The sequence below is a fragment of the Agelaius tricolor genome, unplaced genomic scaffold (assembly GCF_023055355.1).
Source record: "Agelaius tricolor isolate 1412-34295 unplaced genomic scaffold, bAgeTri1.0.p SCAF_9, whole genome shotgun sequence".
Lineage (NCBI taxonomy): Eukaryota > Metazoa > Chordata > Aves > Passeriformes > Icteridae > Agelaius > Agelaius tricolor.
Genome location: NW_027269269.1, coordinates 19,932,519 through 19,947,325, shown reverse-complemented (window position 1 = coordinate 19,947,325; position 14,807 = coordinate 19,932,519). Strand labels below are relative to the sequence as shown.

The 14,807-nt window shown below is 47.7% G+C and overlaps 1 protein-coding gene across 1 annotated transcript; it reads left to right on the top strand.

Annotated features, from left to right (window-relative positions):
- Positions 1 to 731: 731 nt before the first annotated feature.
- On the top strand, positions 732 to 11,649 carry LOC139592775 (solute carrier family 2, facilitated glucose transporter member 3). The gene is made up of 10 exons (XM_071433003.1): positions 732 to 928; positions 3,811 to 3,906; positions 5,150 to 5,310; positions 5,600 to 5,840; positions 5,995 to 6,157; positions 6,798 to 6,985; positions 7,360 to 7,464; positions 7,890 to 7,991; positions 8,213 to 8,416; positions 8,927 to 11,649. Exons 1-10 carry the CDS (start codon positions 914 to 916, stop codon positions 9,104 to 9,106), a joined length of 1,455 nt encoding a protein of 484 aa, XP_071289104.1. The 5' UTR covers positions 732 to 913; the 3' UTR covers positions 9,107 to 11,649.
- Positions 11,650 to 14,807: the final 3,158 nt, after the last annotated feature.

The window sequence follows — 14,807 nt, the reverse complement described above, 5'->3', positions numbered from 1 at the left end:
GGCCTTATGAACTTCCAGGGATGGGGCATCCTCGATTTCTCTGGGAAATCTCTGTTAGTGCCCTACCACCTTCACAGCAGAGAGTTTCTTCCTGTTCTCTAATCTAAACCTACCCTCTGTTATTTTGAAGCCATTCCCCATATCCTGTCACTACATGCCCATGTAAGGAAGGGCTAAATCGGGGACTAGATCCTGCTTCAACTTTGCCTCTGTAGATTCCAGCATCGTATGAAAAATATATTTTTGACAACCAGACAAACAAAAAAAGGAAAATCCCCGAAACGCAGCTACCCAGAACTGTACTTCATCCACAGCTTTGCGAGGTGGTGGGAGCACCCGCAGACTTAATGCTACTGCCGGTGCTGTTTGTGTGCCTTCCTCTGCACCGTCACTGCCCACCTTGCTGCATTAGCTTACAGACCGAATAATAAAGACATTTATTTTTATATACAACAAATAAAAAATAAAGACGTCGCTTTACGTCACGTAGCCGCCGTGGGTGCAAGCTACCCAAAATAACTGATTTGTGCCATTAGCGAACGCTTCGCGCGTGGCATCCGAGGTGTGGCGGCTCCTTGTGCGCTGCCTGCGGGGCGCAGGGCCATCGCCCCACGGCCGCCGGGCCCGCTCCATCACCGCCCGGCCGCCCCGCACGCAGATTCCCGTCACGGAGGGGCGTGAGCTCGGGGGGTGCTCCGTGATTGCTGTGTTTTGGCGTGGGGAGCCGCCCCGCCCCTCCGTGTCCCCTCCCACGGCCGGGCCCATAAAGCGGCGGGCGGGCGCGGGCGGCGGCGTGCGCGGGGCGGTTCGGGCAGTCTCGGGCGTGGGCGGGCGCAGCCGCCGCCTCTCGCGGGTTCCGTTAGGAGCGGCGGGCGGCCGTTCGCTGGCAGTCGGGCACCGGGAGCCACCGACGATGGACACCAAAAAGGTACGTGGGCGATCGCAGGCTCGTTCTCGTCCTCTTTCTCCCCGCTGCCGCCGCCGCTCGGGTCCCCGGGCTCTTCGGCGGAGGGATGCGGTCGCGGCCGGCGTTCGCCTGCAGCTCGCCGTGGGGAGGGATGCGGCGGTGGTCCTGGCAGGGCCGCTGCTCGGCCCTTCGTCGGCTCTGTCTCTGGGAGGGGGATGGGGACCGCACAGTGCGGGAGAGGTTGTCGCAGGTCGCGCGATCGATTTTTGGTTCCGTGTGCGTGGCCTGATGATGCACACGATGCTGTCCGCGTTGTAGGATATTGATCACGAGGTTTGTTTCGCTGGCGGCGCCGCACTCGGTTGGTCCCCGGGTTTAGGATGCTAAGCGGAAGATTGATGCTGAAGTTTTTTTTTTTGAGTGGTGGCAGTATGACTTATAAAGGCATTTTAATATTTCAAGAAGGTGGCAGACTATGTCCTTCCCCTCCTTCTCATATGGCGAGTAGGGGATATTTGTCGGCATCTCCTCGTCTGCAGCAGCAGAGTGAGCTCATGACTGCGTGTATTTGAGCGCACTAAGGGAGACAGCACATACCCGCCTGAACCTGGGGCGGGATGCCGGGAAATTACACGGGAACAGCCAGAATTGGAGAGGGCCGGCGCTCTCATCGCCATATTGATGGGAGATGAGGGCAGTGTGAGAGGATGGGGCAGAGGAAAGGAGAGTGTCTGGTCAAGGTCGTTCGGAGAAGCGGAGAGAGGCCACTCCTGCCGGGCTCAACAAGTTGTTGAGCTCTGGGGCTGGAGGCAGTGAGGGAGGGGAGCTGATGAGGAGCATCTCCTGCAAAACGAATGCAGCCGACGCCTGTGGTCGGAGGGAGGGGTGGCGGTTTGAATTCCATGCTAGTGTACAGACCTCAGCCTTGAGCCTTTGGATAGAGTGGGTGTAGCTGTGCTATATCTGAGCTCCCTGTTTGCCTTTTGGGAAGCAAGGCACTTGCAGCACTAACAAATGATCCATACATTAGATCACAGTCTGGCTCACTGGAGGGGATGGGTCATGCCATGTGATGTCTAGGTGGTGGGAGGCTGGGCAGAAGATGAATAGCAGGCAATAGCCAGGAGAAAGAAGTATGTAAGAGGGTAGAATAACTAAGCCTGCAGCTCATTTATGTGTCGTGTAAGTGAGGGGTGCCCACAAAGCAGGGACCCTGTGGTCCCTGCAGCACCCAGAAGCAGAAGGTCAGCTGTGGTCACTGCCAGCCATGACAAAGCAGAGTCCTGGGGGAAAGGTGCTCCTGTGTGAGCCATGTGGAGAGCTGGGGTTTGTCTGCAGCTTTGCCATACCTGCTGGATAGAGATGACCTGGCCTCGAGACCCAAAACTGTTTAGATATTATTATGCATTTCTGCAGGCATCCAGTTGCTTTGACAGAGCTGTGTCCTTGTGGTTCTGTGCCAAATTTCTTTGAGATGAAAATGAGGGGAGCGGTCACAGGGTGCCAGGGAGAATGCCTGGCCTGCCTAGGGTGTGTTCAGGTTTGAATGCACCTCCGTGCTCATCTGCCCCCTGTCCACTTTGTCTCCATCACTGACCTGGGCAGGAGGACATTTACATGATGTAGGTCGGAGGAGGAAGCCATGTCTGAGAATCCTTTCCCCAAATGTTGTTTATTGAGGCAGAACTGGTTGTATCTGAGGGTTGTGCAGGCCAGAAGGACATACATGCTTGGCTTGAAAGATTGGTGGACGTGGCACGAGCACTATATAACAGAAGGTTATTGTCCAAAACTTTGGGCGGCTTTGAGAGCTGCTACTCCTGGAGCTGAGCTAGAAAGTGAGAGACTGGAGGAGCTGTGACAGTGGGCCCCACCTAGTAGTTTACGCTGCCAGGCTTAAGTACAATAATTGGAAAGTCTTGGAAAAGGAACTGTTAATATTTTTGGAAAAGCTTCCCAACCTCCTGAGATGGGAAGGAACACAATCTTTCTGAATTGTGCCAACTCAGGCAGTGGCTGCCTAAGTGCCAACTCCTGAGTCACCTGCTCCCCCACACCTCCCTCACTCGGAGCTGGCTTAAATGCCACAAGCTTTAAAAATGAATAAAATGTCAGATGCTTTTTGCTGACACTTCAATTTCTCTGTGGGACTTCTGAGGTTGGCCCCTTAAGCTTTACCTATGGCTCTGAGGGCTCAGCAGTTTTTATTTTAATTTACTAGAGATTCAGGTACACTGAAACTTCAGGGAGTGTGCATAATGTAAGATACCAACTATTGCCACAGCTTAAAGAAAAATAGACGGGGAGCTCGGTAGCAACTGCTGCCACCTCTTGATGTGGCCGCTGTGCCAGTGCCCTGGGGCAGGGATGGGAAGCCCTAGCCTGGGAAAAACAAGCCTGTTGCCGAAGAGAGTGTGTGTTGTAACTGTTGTGAGTGACTGCCAGTGTAGCTCATGGCCAGATCTGAGACTCAATTTATGGGAACTTGTCAGCTGGCTCAGGGAAGAGTTAGACCCTTCTTTCATGACATGCCAGAGATCAGCAAAAGCTGCTGTAAAGCAGATCAACCCAAAATAACAGCCACTAATGCAAGCAGTGTATTCGTTACTGATGAGCTGAGAATAGTTGCTGAAGGTCAGGAGATAACAAAGGGGAGGCCCTGACAAACCCTCCTACTCGTAGCCGCAGAACTTTACATGCTGTACAGTTGCATCTCCCTTTCTAGGGAGGGGGATCCAAGGGATGCAACTGGTACTCACCCTTGCTGGATAAAAGCCCATTCCCTGCCCTCAGAGCACTTGCATGTGGCACCTATGAGCTGCAGCTGCTCTTTATGCTGAAGAGAAGCTCAAGTTGTGTAGAAAGCCAAATTAACTAAATAATTGTTCCCTCTCTTTCCACAGAAAATCACAGCGCCTCTTATCTATGCTGTTTCCATTGCTGCCATTGGATCTCTACAATTTGGATACAACACCGGTGTCATCAATGCCCCTGAGAAGGTGAGAGGAAGGGGGAGGTGGGATGGGTGAGTTGCTGATGGGACCACAGTGGAGTAGAAAGGAGAGGAACTGTCTCCCAAGTAATTTGGTTTTGGTTTATGAAGTCAGTAAGGTATTAAAACCCCCCGTTCAAATACAATATTAAACAGGAAGAACAAAGTTTTGGGGAGAGGGGAGAGCAAACAGAGAGGTTAATTCTCTTAATTAGAGGCACAGGAAGGGCAGGAGGGTTCCATCTGCCATACGTGGTGTGTGGAGGAATGTGAGCTGCCTCAGTTTTGAGTCAGAATAAACCAACCACGGCAGAAGGAATGTAGAGAGCAGTGTGCAGAAAACAGTTAAAGGTTGGTAGGAATTACAGCTGCCCTAATTTAGTTTATTTCAAGTTTATTTTACTTGTTTAGTCATTCCTTGTATTAAGTATAGATTCAGTGCTTGTAAAAGGGTTGTGACTTGGACATTTGACCAAACCATCTCATGACTGTAGCCTAAGAAAAAGAGGTGAAGAAAATGAGAGATGTGGTTTTCATGTAACTTTAAGATGGTTCCTCTGTCAAGAACTGAGTCACGAATACCACATCCACCCTCTCTCCGGGAAGGGATGTTCACCACGGGATGGGGGATGGGGTCAGTCCTCCCTAGTTAATGTCCTGCTGCCATCTGCTGGGGGCAGACACTCCGTCCCCCCAGCCCATGCCAGAATTTACCTCACTAGCTACAAGGATGCCTGGGAAATCAGCAATGTGGCCCTGTCACATCCCTTCTGAGACAGCATTATGTAAGAAATAAACAATTTTTCAGGCTTACTTCAGTGAAGCCTTGTGTGTCTCCAGCTATTTCTATACCAGAAATCCTGTTCCTGCTGTCGATGTTTTGGTATTGCCAGAAATGTTCCCATCCACTCACTGGTCATGTTTTCTTGTTCCCTTTCATTCCCAACTGTCTCCCGCCTCCTCCCAAGAACCATCAGTGACTCATCTGAACTATTCAGAAGATAAGCCCGTTCTCATTAATAAACCCTGCTGTCCTGTGGGTACCCTGCCTGCCCCTCCACTCAGTGAAGCACTCTCCCTCATCATACTGAGCCACTTCTGTGCCCTTGTCTTCCTCCTGTATAACTTGTTGCTGCCTTTTTAGATCTCTCTCATGGCAGCAGGAAGCAGAAGGAAGGCAGTCTCCCCTCTCCCACGTGTAAAATGTCCCCCTCTGGATTGTAACTCTTGCTACCTGACTCCTCTTGCAGATCATCCGGGGCTTTTTCAACAGAACCCTGTCAGAAAGGAGTGGGGCGGCTGTCTCCCAAGAGCTACTCACCTCTCTGTGGTCACTTTCTGTGGCCATCTTCTCAGTAGGAGGCATGATTGGCTCCTTCTCAGTCAGTCTCTTTGTAAACAGATTTGGCAGGTAAGTTGGGAAGCGGGGGATGCAAGCTGTTGGAGAACTTTTCCCTTTACAAAGGAGTGTTGGGAGGAAGAGGGCAGAGGTGGGAAGAGATGTGTGGGGAGAAAGCAAGAATGTGTGGGCTGCAAAAAGAAGGATTGCAGGCCAAGGCAGGATCTGAATGAGAATTATTCCCTTCTGTTCCCACCCCTGAGATGGGAGATCACGGGCAGGTTTACATTTACCCCTCTCCTGATGATTTTCCTGCTGTATTGCCAGTTTAAGTTCAGTCTTGACATCTTTACCCTGGCAGGAGGAACTCCATGCTGCTTGTGAATGTCTTGGCCTTTGCTGGTGGCCTTCTCATGGCCTTCTCTAAGGCAGCAGGAGCAGTGGAGATGTTCATTATTGGCCGCTTTATTATTGGCACCTTCTGTGGCCTCTGCACCGGCTTTGTGCCCATGTACATCAGCGAGGTGTCACCCACCAGTGTCCGTGGAGCCTTCGGCACCCTCAACCAGCTGGGCATTGTTGTGGGCATCCTGGTGGCTCAGGTAGGCCTGGTACAACCTGATCCTGCCCTCAGGTGGGGTGAGCAGGGCTTTACTTGCTATCAGGGGCAGAGTGTGGATCCTGTCATACTGGGGTGGGGGGTGAGGAATTGAAGTGTTTGAAGTCACTCTTATTTCTCTTCTGTCCTTGGTGTAGATCTTTGGACTAGAGGCAATCATGGGCACTGAAGGACTTTGGCCAATGCTTTTGGGGTTCACAATCCTCCCAGCAATCGTGCAGTGTATTGGTCTTCTGTTCTGCCCTGAAAGCCCCCGCTTCCTATTGATCAACAAGATGGAGGAGGAGAAAGCCCAAGCAGGTAAGAACTCATCTCAAAGGGGCAGGGCAGTGTTCTGGCTCCCAGCCTGCACTGAGCTTGAGTGGGAGGCCAGGACTGATCCTGGTGCCTGTGGTGAATTAGGGTGTGACTCCCGGAGGGCATCAGGCCTGGCCTACCTTCCCATCCTTTAGGTTGCACCAGTGCCAGGAAGCATTGAAAACCTGGCATCCCAACAGAGGCTGCAGGTGGGATCAAGATGTGAGGAGTGGCACCTAGCCTGGTGGGATGTAGCAGGACCAACTGCTGCTGCCACTCTCCCAGCTCCTCCTGAAAGGCAGGAAGTAGGCTGGCATTTACCCAGAGCTTGGAGGGCTGGGGTCAGCTCTGGCAAGAGCCTGAACAGAATTGCAGGATCAAACATAACCTTGGAGATCAATCAACATGAGCAGGACCTGGGCCCGGTTTCTGTGCTGCTCACAGCACCCTGACCTCTGGGTTGAAAAGAAGAGCAAGGCTGGCAGCAGAGGCTTGCCCTTTCCCATGCAGCAGGCCTCAACACCAGCTGGGGGTGTTCAGTCTTCCTCCCATGCCCTCCCTGCAGCAGCAGGATGGGACTCACACCTGCCCTGGCCAGTAGGTGTGTATCTCATACCTGGTGTCTTTGGATTCTTCCCTCCAGTTCTCCAGAAGCTCCGTGGCGATCGAGATGTATCTCAAGACATCGAGGAGATGAAAGAAGAAAGTGCTAAAATGTCCCAGGAAAAGAAAGTAACTGTGCCACAGCTCTTCCGTTCTCCAAACTACCGTCAAGCCATTATCATTGCCATCATGCTGCAGCTCTCCCAGCAGCTCTCAGGCATCAATGCTGTGAGTTATCTTGCTGTCTCATCTTCTGGGCCTCCCTTATCTCTGGCTAAACTTGCACTTGCTACTGGTGTGGAGAGAACGCTCAAGTCCCAAAACATCTTTGTGCCTTGACTGGAGGTCACTGTTTTGTCATTTGGCAAAGATGCTAAGATGGGAAATGGATAGCGTGGCTTTCACTTTGCCCATGTGCACCCTGGTGAGGCACTGCAGCCTTGCACCAAGTGGATGAACTTAGACTGGAAACATGCTGTTTTATAGTGTGGAGTGCTGCTTAGAAACTCCCTGATAGGAGTGCAAGCTGTTAGGCAGAGGATGAGGGACATGCTCTCAAACATGGAATCGTGACTGTGTCCAACTTTCTCCTCTCTTCCCAGGTATTCTATTATTCCACGGGGATTTTTGAACGAGCTGGTATCACACAGCCTATCTATGCCACCATTGGAGCCGGTGTGGTGAACACAGTCTTCACTGTGGTGTCGGTGAGTGGGACAGGGCTGTGTCTGCCTGGGCGTGTCTCTGGCAGATGGGACTACAGACAAGTACCCAGGTGCTGGCAAAGCACTGGGCTGTGCACTGACCTGTGGGAACAAAGACCAGTGTGCATCAAAGGCGTGGTGGGAGGAGAGAGGGGCAGAAAGAGATGTTGTTATCTTAGATGAAAGAGAATGTGGGAAAAGGAGGGCATGTGGGGAAAAGAGTGATGAGAGAAAGCAGTAGCAAGAACCAGAGTGGAGAACTTGTGCTGACAATGGAGCAGCCCGGTGGCCTGCACCGAGATCATCATGGTCTCTGAGGTTTATGGGCAGATAAGGAAAAGATGCAGGAGACACTGAGCAAGGAGGTCTGTCCTGCTTTTGCTGCCAAAGTAATGGACATTTTTTTCCTTCTGCCTTCTCCTTTCCAGCTGTTCCTGGTGGAGCGTGCTGGCCGCCGGACCCTCCATTTAGCTGGTTTGGGTGGCATGGCTGTGTGTGCTGCTATTATGACTGTGGCTTTGGCTCTGAAGGTGAGTGATGGGTGTTATTGTCCAGGCTGACCCCAGCAGGAACTGATAAGAAAACACATCTGCTTTGTTCTGCAATACTGCCCTGTAGGCAGGTAGAGCCAAGTGTGCAATGGAAAGAGCAATTTTATAACTCTGGGAACTGCTACAGTGTTTGCAGTGCAGCTGAGAAAGTTGTGATGCTAGAGATGGCGTTGTGCTGATCATACTTTGTTCCCTTGCAGGATGTCGTGGACTGGATCAGATACATCAGCATTGTTGCCACTTTTGGCTTTGTGGCTCTTTTTGAGATTGGCCCTGGCCCTATCCCGTGGTTCATTGTGGCAGAGCTCTTCAGCCAGGGCCCACGACCTGCAGCCATGGCAGTGGCTGGTTGTTCCAACTGGACCTCCAATTTCTTAGTGGGAATGCTCTTCCCCTATGCAGAGGTAAGTCCTGGTTTATGAAGCACTGTGAAAGCACTGCAGCATTGGAAAAGGCATCCAGAAAAGCAGTAGAATCTGCATCTTTGAAGACTTTGGCACATGACTATATGACCTTTAATAACTTGACCTCTCCTAGGAATTGTCCCTGCTTTGGGAAGAGGGCTGGTGAGTCTTCCAGAGGTCTCTGAGTCAGTGTTATGATTGTTACTGGAGGCTGTTGCTCACCTTATATTCTGCTGTCTTAACTGGTTGCAGCTTACAAATATTTGCAAGAGCCATCTTAGTTAGCACATCATTGCTTTTGCTTTAAAAGCATCAATTTTGGTCACCCTCAGGAAGATTAAAGACTTTTAGAAGACCATAGGAATGTGATTTCAATTTTTAAAATGCTGTGATGAGAAAAAAGTCAGTAAGGGCACTGTTGGAGAAAGGTGTTGGAATTTTAACCTCTCAACAGCAAATGACCTTACATGTAATATGAAAAAAAATCTTTTGTGTGTGTTCTCCCTGCAGAAACTATGTGGCTCCTATGTCTTCCTCATCTTCCTTGTTTTCCTGGTCATCTTCTTTGTCTTCACCTTCTTCAAAGTGCCAGAGACCAGGGGCAGGACTTTTGAAGACATCTCCAGAGGCTTTGAAGGACGAGGAAACGGCTCATCACCCCAGAAGATGGAGATGAACAAAGCTGCCTAAGAGCCATGACACACCCATTCTTTAACTCGTTCATGCTTAAAGAGTCATTAAAGGAATGAGCAAAGAAAACCATGAGAACTGGGACGTTTTTCCCCTCTTCAATTGCTGCTATATTCTTTTCACCCACATGCCCACCCATTCTGCCAGGCTTGCCAGCATTAAGCAATTCTGATATGGGTGATCTGCCATACTGGAAAGCACCTGGCACTTGCAAAAATAATCTCATCTTTCCTGCCACAAACATCAGGAGAACAGAGAAGAGCTGGCAATATTTTTACTTTTCTCACATAAAATTGCCATTTGGGGTTAACATACTTATGCACACAGTGACCATTATGTATTTGACCCTAATTACTATTTTTGTAGTGAGTTGAAGTGACCTGCTAAACAAGTCCCCAGCCCTTTGAGTCTACTCTGTGTGCGTCTGTATGGTGTTACACTGGAATTTGGCAAGCTTACCAAAAAGCATTTGTGCTTTTTCCTATCCAGTGTGCACTCTTTTTAGCCTCAGGAAAAAGGGGACCAAGTCACGTGCATATTTTTTCCTGCTCTTTTATTTTTTGTATAGACAGACTGAAAGCATACTTTTACTTCAGTTTATTTATTTGTATGTCACTTTGTAAATATTTATTTTTTTAAAGGTGTACAAAAATGTACAGATAAAGAAATTGGAGAGGTTTAAGAGAAATAGCTATTCTAACAAAAGATGCTGTAGACTTGAGGTGCAATAAGACTGTAAAGGGGAAATGTACTAAAAGAGGTTGAGCATTTTAGGTGGTATGTACAGCAGAGCCAATTATGCACATCACCTTGAAGTTATTTGTGCCCTCTGGAAAGAAATTCGAGGAGTTCTGTACTTGTGGGAAGAGGTATGTTTCTGCACTAAAATCTCTGTTATTAGGGATTTTTGGTGGCTATTTTAAATAATTGTTCTCAAATGTTGATGAGAGTGTGATATTGCATCTTAAAATTGGTTTTGTTGGATTATATTTTCAGACATGGTTTTAAGCATTCTATGGATGACTGAGGGTGGTGATTGCAAACCAGAAGGTAATTTTTCCTGCCTTCTCTTAATTTTATTTCTTTTTTGGCTTCTCTGTTATAGTCTAGTACATCATAAATTCTGAAACTTGCAGATTGTCATTTAAAGGAGCGCAAGGATAAAGATTATTTTTCAAAGCTGTATTTTCTTAGCAGTTGTTCCTATAAATATTACAGAGGGTCATGTAGCATGACCCTTCTGGACACAGGCATGGTCAGTTGTGGTACATGTAAGTTCATGAGAGTAGAGATGTGGGACTAGACACCAGAGCTATTGGAATTTGCTGGTTTAGCAGTGTGAAAGGTCTGTAGTGCTCAGTCCCCTGCTTGGTTGAAGGCCGGATGTTTTTTGCCCCATATGTCCTCTCTGGAAGGTCTGCATGATGTTGTGGTGCTCACCAGTGTGCTTTGTAGATGTGTACAGCTCTGTTATAGTGCCTCTGTTCTAAGGGATGTGGCAGGCAGTAATTGTTCATCAGTAAATGTTGGTCTCCTTGCTTGTCATTCCACTGGGCAATCGAGTTTGTGTCCCCCACCCTTGCTGCCAAGCTAGCTCAGGCAGGCAAAAAATAGTGCCTAGGGTACACTTGCAGTCAAGGAGGGGCAGCTTTAATCCCTGCAGCGTTCTGTGACAGGCTCCAGGCCCGTGCCTGTCCAGACCTGCACAAATATCTAAAGGTAGCACAGAGGTAGGTCCAGTTTACACTCCTGCTCTTCTGAGATCAAGCTGCAGTTTTTGGATGTGGTCAAACTTGGGTTGACCTGCTGGAATTCATCACTGGATATCCTAGAAAAGAGGTAGGCCCACATATTCTGAGGTGGTAAAAGCAAGAAAGGTTGGAATGACAGCAAGACTTTTGCAGCATGGGTAGCCCAAGCTTTCTTGCCAACTTAGTGCTTCAGAGCAGGTTAGAGAAATTCCCATTGATGTATATTCTGGGGGGTCTGTCTGACATTTTCAGTAACTAGTGATGACATTTCTACCTTCCCTAATGAGAAACAGTTGCAAAGATCAGTTAAATTTGCTGCTGTTAAATGCTTCCTGTGAATTAATTTGAAATGCCCCAGCTTTGCACAATGCAATCATATTACATCCAGTTTTCCCAAGCTTTTTATTTAGGCTTACATTCCAGATATTTATTCTCAGAAGTATTACATAAGATGTCTCTCCCAATTTTGATATTCTGGCTCAGTTACATAGATTTCTGTGCCCTTCCTTTGGCCCTCCAGCACATCCAGACATGATATTTCTGTATGGGTATCTGTATGTTAGGAAATTCCCCTCACAGCTGTGCATAAGAGCATTCCATACTTTGCATCAGGTGTGTGTTGGCTTGGACCGAAATGTGTTGGCCTTTCTCACATGGTATCTTTCTTAATTTCTTTTTCTGTAATGGCATTGTGAATATTTCCGATGGATTTTATATGCTTATTAATGTGGTTGTTTCCTGGTTTTGAAATAAAAAATATGAAATAAATACCTGATTTGGATTTTACCTTTATCCTGTAGGTCTTCTCTTATTCTTTTATCAAAGCCTGGGACTGCATCCTGAAATGTCACCAGCATTTACCCTGCAACCTTTCTGGGTAGCTAGGCACTCTGGATTTACTGTTTTATCCTACTGGAAGTGATAATTTCTCTCAGCTTCTATGCAAATCACCTTTAATTCCCTTACTACCACTTCTTAGCAATTTTTAAACTAAAGATGTGCTTCTCTGCTTCTTGTTTGCCAAAATCCTTTTTGTTTGTGTGCAAATACTTTTCCAATGTAATGGGAAGGGAGAGGAGAAGTGGCTGGAGGTTATGAATCCTGCCCAGAGCTAAAGAAGGTGAGACTTCTGCCCCTGCTCTGTTCCCACTGCACTCCTCGCTTTCACTGCCAGGAGGGTGAAGAAGGGCCCCTTTCCCCTGTAGCTGCTTTCCTCCCTCTGTTTGGGATGTGACCTTCATGTCCTTCTGTGAGATTGTCACACTCTGTACACTCAGCAGTGAATATTGGAAAGGAGCAGAGGGATGGAGAAAAAACCCCACTGCCTCAGGAGCTGATCCTGTAGCTCAGGGACTGCAGCATTCCTTGGACTACTCTCAGGTCTCTGGGCTGCTCTCAAAAAATATTTGAACAAAATATGCTTCAGTAGAAGAGGATGGGATTAAGTGAAAGGAAGGAAAAGATGACAGACCCCAGAGTACCTTGGAGCAGGAATGTTTCTAATATAACTCCAGAGTCAGCAGGCTGCTCAAAGCCTAAAACAAGGAGAAAGTAGGGAACAATGTAAAGTCTGGAAAAGCTCAGCAGAGCAGGGAGCCCATGAAGCCTTTCTGAAAGCTGCTGTTGCTGGCTGCTGTGTGCTCCCAGCTTGCGCCTGTGTTTTGCTAAGCTTGGTATGCAACCAGCCTTGGAGCTGGGGAGTGCCCTGGGCTAATCTGTCTAGGATTGTTTTTCAGTTCTAGCTCAACTACAAAAATAAAGCCCAGCCATCCAAACTCATAAGCATATCCAGCTCAAACTTAACTCTTAATATTTCAGTCTTCTTTGTCAAAGTGGAAGCAGAGAACAAAATCACTTGTGGCCAAAGCATGGGATTCACTGAGCGCTAAATTAATCTTCTGTGTAGTGTTTGTGATAAAGCTTGGGTTAGGGAACAAAGTTTTGGTTTAGATCTGGTTAGTTCTTAAAATTGTAAGGAAGCTTCAAAAGGAAAACCTGTTTCCAATTAAATGGTTTGAATGCAATTTAATGGTTTGAGGGTGGGCTGTTTTCAGCTGAAAGTGTTCATCCCATCCAAGTGACCATGTAGGCAGTTCTTGTGGCCACCATGATACCCCACAGAAATGAGTCACTGGAGAGTTCTTGAAATGAAACTGATGCTGAATGGACAGGAGAAGAACCCCAAGGGTCCCAAGTGACATCAGCCATGTCAAAGGTTTCAGTGCTGTTTTACAGGCTGGAGCACAATAAAGTGTCACAGCATCGCTGCCAACATCTGTTGCTTTCTGCTTGTGTTATTTCTGATTAATGTGTTTGCATGCCAGCCAAGAACAGCAGTTTATTTCTGTGAGAAGAAATGTGGGAAAAAAAACCCCTCCAGCAAACAACATTTTATTGGAGGTAGATTTCCCTGCTGCACGTCCAGTGCAAAAATCTTTTAATTTGATGTTCTGTTCTGAAAAGAGGACACCTTTTAGACACCTCAGTAGCTGGGTAGATATGGGGGAGCTTCTCCCTTGGGAAGGTATCTGGGTGAGAGCACAGGCAGGAGATTGCTTTCTTACCTCTGAGCAAAGTCACCAACCCCTTCTTTGAGGGTTACTCCAAGAAGGAACATTTGCCAGTTTGGTGGGGGACTGTGCCATCACTGCTTTCATTTGAGAGGAAGGAAGGTGTGGACACACTGCCAATGTCATTGTGATGGGCCACGGTGGAGCAGCATCAAGAAGTGACTCACCACAATGTTTTCTCCCACTGCACACATTGTGAGAAAGGTCCTGCCAGCAGGCAAATCAAATGCACGTTTTGTTGCATAGAAAATTTATGTCTCTGGCTTTTTTTCCAGACTTCCTGCAGATCAGACCAAGGACACAATTCTAACGTTTTCTTCACTTTTAGAAGGACTCTTTGAAGACATGTGAGATGCTTGCTGGAAAACCTGGGGTCTGGTCTGTCACTTAGCCTGGCTCTGTCTTTACAATGTGAGTTACCAGACGAGAGAGACAGTTGTCTTCATAATATGCTGCTGGGAAAAGGCAGCACTCAGGCTGGCAGACAAGGAGAGAATATGGGTTTGCCTCCTAAAATATATATTGCTACGACAATTTAATTGGTGTTACTTGAATGTATTCCATTTCTGGTGGAGGCAGGCTGTAACTTTTAAAACAATTCACTTGCTGTGATATATCTTGTTTCAATGCTATATCTCACTAAATTACAGTGTTTACAAGAACTGTCTCTTCCTTTTCCATGAGTTTCAGCAGGCCTGACAGACACATGACTGACCTGCTAAGTCTGTTTTCTGCTTATGTTGCACAACCATTTTCTGTTTAGCAAGAGGTCACATGGATTTGTGTAAGGCAGTCATACTGGCGCACCAGTCACTGTGACATGCATTGTGGGACCACTGCAGATCCTGTTCTGAACTAGCAACTGGTCATCCATGTTAAAACTAAGCTATCACTAGATCAACCTGATCAAACAGCACCCTGTTTTACCATCTCTGGTCTGTTTCATCCTGTTTTTTAGTCTTTTCCATCATGAACGAATTTGCCTTCCATTAACAAATTTGATTCTCCATCACAAACAAACTCAGATATTTATTGCTTCCTTTATATTCCTGTCACCAAGTGCCATTGTCACTCAGACTGCATATTATCTTGTTACATTAAATTCCTTGGGGTCTGGACTAGCTTCTTCTCCCCTTTGCTCTGCTTATTTCTTGCGAAGTGCTCTCCTCTCTGATATGGATCAAAACCCACAGTGAAAGTCTTAAGGTAATAACTCTGCTTTGAGTCCAGTGTATGACCTAAAGAGTCCTCAAGGCTTAGAGGAAAGCCACCAGAATAATTTTCCACTGAGGAAGGCATAAGGATGCAGAACCAGGAGAGGATGAAACCTAGGAGCAGTGGTGAAGGTGTGGAGGGACATGGATGCAGCCGTGTAGCAGG

Bases quoted from the DNA above. Each gene is read 5' to 3' on its own strand.
- LOC139592775 (XM_071433003.1), top strand. The intron at 5,311-5,599 runs GTAAGTTGGGAA...TTACCCTGGCAG, and splicing joins TTTGTAAACAGATTTGGCAG to GAGGAACTCCATGCTGCTTG. The intron at 6,158-6,797 runs GTAAGAACTCAT...TCTTCCCTCCAG, and splicing joins GGAGGAGAAAGCCCAAGCAG to TTCTCCAGAAGCTCCGTGGC.